Source organism: Eurytemora carolleeae, unplaced genomic scaffold (genome assembly GCF_000591075.1).
Source record: "Eurytemora carolleeae unplaced genomic scaffold, Eaff_2.0 scaffold2, whole genome shotgun sequence".
Classification (NCBI taxonomy): Eukaryota; Metazoa; Arthropoda; class Copepoda; order Calanoida; family Temoridae; genus Eurytemora; species Eurytemora carolleeae.
The window spans coordinates 511,585-517,584 of record NW_019396051.1 but is presented as its reverse complement, the minus strand read 5'-3'; the positions used below and the strand labels follow the sequence as shown (position 1 = coordinate 517,584).

General features: G+C 33.7%; 1 protein-coding gene across 2 annotated transcripts in view; it reads left to right on the top strand.

Annotated features, from left to right (window-relative positions):
* LOC111704741 (dystrophin) overlaps positions 1 to 6,000 on the top strand; it is a 67,186-nt gene that overhangs the window by 6,594 nt on the left and 54,592 nt on the right. For both annotated transcript variants that reach the window (XM_023477085.1, XM_023477077.1), the window contains exons 8-10: positions 1,205 to 1,296; positions 3,616 to 3,908; positions 4,789 to 4,985. In XM_023477085.1, the coding sequence (XP_023332853.1) occupies positions 1,205 to 1,296; positions 3,616 to 3,908; positions 4,789 to 4,985 (582 nt within the window). The remainder of the gene's footprint in view (positions 1 to 1,204; positions 1,297 to 3,615; positions 3,909 to 4,788; positions 4,986 to 6,000) is intronic.

Sequence of the window (6,000 nt, the reverse complement as noted above, 5' to 3'; positions counted from 1 at the left end):
CAGGACTTATACTAGAACTGAAATAGTGGATATTATAAACAGTACTTATACTAGCACTGAAATGGTGGATATTAGAAACAGGACTAATACTAGAACTGAAATGGTGGATATTATAAACAGGACTTATACTAGAACTGAAATAGTGGATATTAGAAACAGGACTAATACTAGAACTGAAATAGTGGATATTAGAAACAGGACAATACTAGAACTGAAATAGCGGATATTAGAAACGGGACTAATACTAGAACTAAAATAGTGGATATTAGAAACAGGACTAATATTAGAACTGAAATAGTGGATATTAGAAACAGGATTAATACTAGCACTGAAATAGTGGATATTAGAAACAGGACTAATATTAGATCTGAAATAGTGGATTATAGAAACAGGACAATACTAGAACTGATTTAGTGGATATTAGAAACAGGACTAATACTAGAACTGAAATGGTGGATATTATAAACAGGACTTATACTAGAACTGAAATAGTGGATATTAGAAACAGGACTAATACTAGAACTGAAATTGTGGATATTAGAAAAAGGACTAATACTAGAACTGAAATAGTGGATATTATAAACAGGACTAATACTAGTACTGAAATTGTGGATATTAGAAACAGGACTAATACTAGAACTGAAATAGTGGATATTAGAAAGTTAAATAAGGTAAACATAAAATATTCGAGTGGAAACGAGTTAAAAAGAGATACAATTACATAATTAGAGGAATATGGTAGAAAGCGAAAGAGAGAGGAAAAATTATGACATTAATACATGAAAAGGAAATAATTAGGAAAGAACCAAGTTGAAAGTAGGAAAAAATTAAATAGATGGCACGAACTAATTAGAAGAGAGTGACATGATGAAAAAATAGGAATGTACAGTGATCGGTGTTTTTATCAATACAATGAAGACGACTTTTTTATTTAAGTTTTGATTTATAGCAAGCTTTTTTTAAATTACAAGTTTACAAGTAAAAAAAGGCGTCTTCAATCTATTGATATTTACGACGACGACGAATGTAAGATCGATAGGAACTGAAGAAAAAATATGGGAACGAGAATGTTAATAGAAATGAAATATTTTTTAATAATGTAAATTTATAAAGAGCGTACTTTAGAAAAAATTGAATTCCAATTCATTCGTTCCCGATGCAAATTGTACGATAGCACTGAAATAACAAGACCCTTTATGTTTAGGTATTGAGTCGAGGACAAGAACTAGTGAGTACAGTTTCAAATCCCCAGGATCAAGTAGAGATTAGGATCCAGATGAAAGTTCTCATTGAAAGGTATGATTGATAATGATCCAACCTTCATCCTTAACTTTCCCCTTGTACAGATAAATCTCAACTTTTCTTTTCTTCACAAACTTTTAAAACTAAGTATTTATATTTTCCGTTTCTTGTTAAATGTTTACAATTGTGTTACATAATTGGTTTTACATGTAGAACATTTTAAATGAGTTACTGTTGTTATAACAGATTAGATTATACGAAAATTAATTTTAAAACTTTTAAATAAGATAAAGTACTAGACTGTGTATTTTAAGTTTGGATAATGAAAAATAACATAACGGAAATAATTACTCCGTGTTTGCACAATAAATTATTCCGTGTACACTGTAAACTGCACAGAATCCTAGCAGGGGAAGTTGTTTTAAATCCTTTGATTAATGCCTTTTATCTTCTTCTACAATTGAATAGAACTAGCCTTGGTGGGGCGGTTGTGCCCTGAAGGCAGTCTGGGGGTTCACTTTCAGATTTAAACTTGATTTGATTTGATTTCTCCTATCTCTATTAAAACTCTTCTCTTGTCCTTACCGGATAAAAACTATCCTGTTCTCCTTCCTGGATAAAACTATCCTGTTCTCCTATCTGGATAAAACTATCCCGTTCTCCTACCTGGATAAAGCTATCCTGTTCTCATACCTGGATAAAACTATCCTGTTCTCCTTCCTGGATAAAACAATCCCGTTCTCCTACCTGGATAAAACTATCCTGTTTTCCTATCTGGATAAAACTATCCTGTTCTTCTACCTGGATAAAACTATCCTGTTTTCCTATCTGGATAAAACTATCCTGTTCTCCTACCTGGATAAAACTATCCTGTTCTTCTACCTGGATAAAACTAGCCTGTTCTCCTATCTGGATAAAACTATCCTGTTCTCCTACCTGGATAAAACTATCCTGTTTTCTTATCTGAATAAAACTATACCGTTCTCCTACCTGGATAAAACTATCTTGTTCTCCTACCTGGATTAAACTATTCTGTTCTCCTACCTGAATAAAACTATCCTGTTCTCCAACCTGAATAAAACTCTTTTGTTCTCCTACCTGAATAAATCTGAAGTATCTTACTACTTGGATAACAATTATCTACATATCTTACTACTTCTTTATTCTATCTATTGTTCTGATAAACTTTACAAAAATGTTTTTCTTGTTTTGAAATTCAACTCATGACAGTGCCCAAAACTGTCCCTAATTGCTTCGGCAAACATTGCAGTTATTTCACCTTAGGAATGTTTACAGTTTTCTTTAATTCTTTAAAAATTAAATTCTGAATTTTGAATTTAGATATGCAGTGCAAGTTGAGAATCCGAGGGGAAAATTCTTTGGAAACTTGAAAAAGTTAATGATTTCTAAAACTTTAATCGTAAAGAAAAGATTCAACTATCTTAATCTATGGAACATGATTCAGCTAGAATACAACATTATGCACTCCGATAGCGGTGAATAATTGTAAAATATTTAATATATTCTCCCCTGATCCTGATCCACTCTGTACTATGTACTAGGAGGTTTGTTTATCCGTATTATGTGTTTACATCTCCCCACAATTCAAGAAAGCCTTGGGAGATAAACTTATGATTTCAGTTCATTCTCCACCTTGAAACCTTTTCCATTTATATTTAGATACGATTTAGTTTTCAAAGGTTATCATTAATGCTTATGATCAAATAGATTGTCAAGTACAATAGGTGGCAACAGAGAAATGGACCAATTATACATGACGTCACAAGTGTCAAATTTAACAAGGAAGACAACATTTTCTCCCATAAGTTGACATGTTTTCCAAGATTAAATAAAAAAGTGTAAAAAAAAGAAATTAAACGCTTTAAATTGCACTTATTTTACAATAAGATAAACACTTTATTATCCTAACATTATTATTAATAATTTTATCGGACACATAAAACTGTTGACACTTGTGACATAAGAATATAGCTGTACTGAGAGTGTACAAATTCTACGTTGCCATCTATTGTACTTGATAATCTATTAATCTATTTGCTTACGATCGATTCCATTTTGACGTGGACACGGATTTGGGATCAGTCCTGTGAAAATATAGAAATTAAGGAATATTACTAAGTTCTACTTTTTCTTGAACTTTTTTTATTAAAACGTTTGACCATTCAACGATTGGAAAAAATTATTATCTCTCCTTAATTAAATTTTTTTATGTGTTTTAAACTTTAATATTTTCCCACTTCGATCTGAATCCAGGAAGCTAAAATGTTGAAGAACAAACATTAGTTATATGCTAAATAAACATTTAAAATTCGAGTTTACTTTGTATTTAAATTAAGAATTGTTTATCTATAGATGGGAGAAGGTTAGAGAGCTTGCCATGAGTAAACAATCCGAGCTCCACAAGCTTATCATGCATCTACAGTTGGAGCAAATCACGGCGCTGAGAACCTGGATGACCAAGACGGAGGATAGAATATCTCTGCTAGGACGGAGTGGAAAGGATCTTGAAGAGGTTCGAACCCAGCTCCGTGAGGTTGATGATCTTCAAGGAGACCTGGAGAACCAACACACTGCTGTTAGTGCCATCTCGAACTTTATCCTGGTTGAGTCGGATGAAGCAATTAATATTGAAGATGAGCTGGCAGGTAACCTGGGGCCAGATTTTATGAATAGCGAGCAGTGGCTGAACTGTGCTGACTTAGTTCAACCACTTCTTTCGTGCGCCGGTTCAAGCTGAGGAGTAGTGGTTTAACCATGTCTCGCTATTCAATATATCAGGTTCCTGAAATATAACCTTGGAATCCAGTGAAGAAATAAAACTAAAAGATTCCCATAATCTCAGTTATTTTTCAAGGAATATAGTTGACATTTTCATAATATTTGTCAATCATCGTCTCTCTAAGATTTTTAGATCGTCAATTCAATCCCATGTTTTTTGGGACAACACAAAAAGTGAAAAAACTTTTATGGTCGTATTTTTTTAACGTCTCGATTTTAGGAAGCGTCCGATTCTTTTTCCCGTTTTTCTAAGTTAATTGTTGCATTTTAAAGACGCAGTCAACCACTCCGACAAGTCTTAAGGCTCACAACACATATGAGAACACAACCGAACTGTTTACAGGCAACAAGCCTTTGGTTTTCTGGCCCAATCACACTTTTTATATTAACACAATACTAGCTTTCAATCCTAGCTATCCCAGGTTGTCTGATGATACTGTCGTCATCGTATATATATGATATATATAATGAAGACTACTTTTGATTTTGATTTTGATTTCTACCAAGCTTTCGAACAGCATGGATACACGTACAAAGAGAAGCAGTTAAATAATGGCTTATCTTTGTTAGCTTAAGTAAACTCAAAACTTAAATAGAAAAGTCGTCTTCATTGTATTGATATAAACGCCGACCACTTTATAACAAGAGGTCGAGGGTTGTAATACAAATTCAGTTCATATAATATAGAAGAAGAAATGTTGTCCCTGCCCTTTTTTCGTCCTAGTGCAACAGATTTTCTGTTTGTAGGATTAGGAGAGCGTTGGTGTATGATCTGTAGATGTATTGAAGAAAGACAAGAGTTTCTCCAGGGTCTAGCAGGAGTACAGGAGGACCAGGACCGTCTCCACAACTATCTCCAGGGGGTAGAAACTATGCTCAAGGAGATGGAACACTCTCAAGATCTTGATAACGTTCAGCTTCAGGATCAAACACGGAGAATTCTGGTAAGTTTAAATCTAGTTTTTCTGATTGAATGTTTATTTATTGTTATGTTTTCAGACCTACATTAATCTTTATAATGTTTGTCCTAGAATGAAAAGTTTAGACTCAGAAATAAAACATTTATAAGTTTGGCTTAACTCTTAAACTTTGCTCAAAATGACACAAAAACATTAAGAAAGTTTAAAACTGAAGTTAGGATAAATTGGGTTACTTAAGTTTATATCCTTAAGCAACTGGAGATTCTGAAACTATATTCAGATCAATCGTTAAATTTTCTCTTTTTTTCCCCCATGTCTTTACAACACTTTACAACTCTTAGCCCCCTGCCCTGCTCCTAAACATACACCCCATCCCCTCCCTTGGCCTTTTTGGCCTTTTCTGTTTTCCCTCCCCCACCCTTTTTTCTATATTTACCTCCCCCTCTTCCCCCTCCTCCCCCTCTACTTTCTTTTCAGATCTTTATATATACATAAATCAAGTTCTTCTTGTTAGTAAGCAGACAACAAGTAACAACATATTTTTGTTTTGTAGTACATGTTTTTTCTTTTCTTGATTACCTGTGTTTTCATAACATATCCCACAATGTACATTGTTTAGAGCTTGTTGTTGTATTACTGCTAGTTATCTGTGCATCATTAAATCTATGACTCGGCATTTTACCTTTCGTGTTTTCTTGCTTTTGCCAAAATATTGGACAAATTACGAAAACACCAAGTTTTCAGTTAAAAACATTGTTCAAAAGCAAAGCTTAGATTTTCATTCATTATACTACTCTTATTTACATTTCATAAACTTACTCCTTGTGTTCATGAACCCAACCATTTATTAAAACTCACTTCTGTTAATGAACCAACATTCCTTTTCACGAACCCACTCTTACTGTTCACAAACTCACTCTTCCTATTCACGAACCCACTTCCTGTTCACGAACTCACTCTTCCTGTTCACGAACCCACTCTTCCTGTTCACGAACCCACTCTTTCTGTTCACGAACACACTCTTCCTGTTCACGAACCC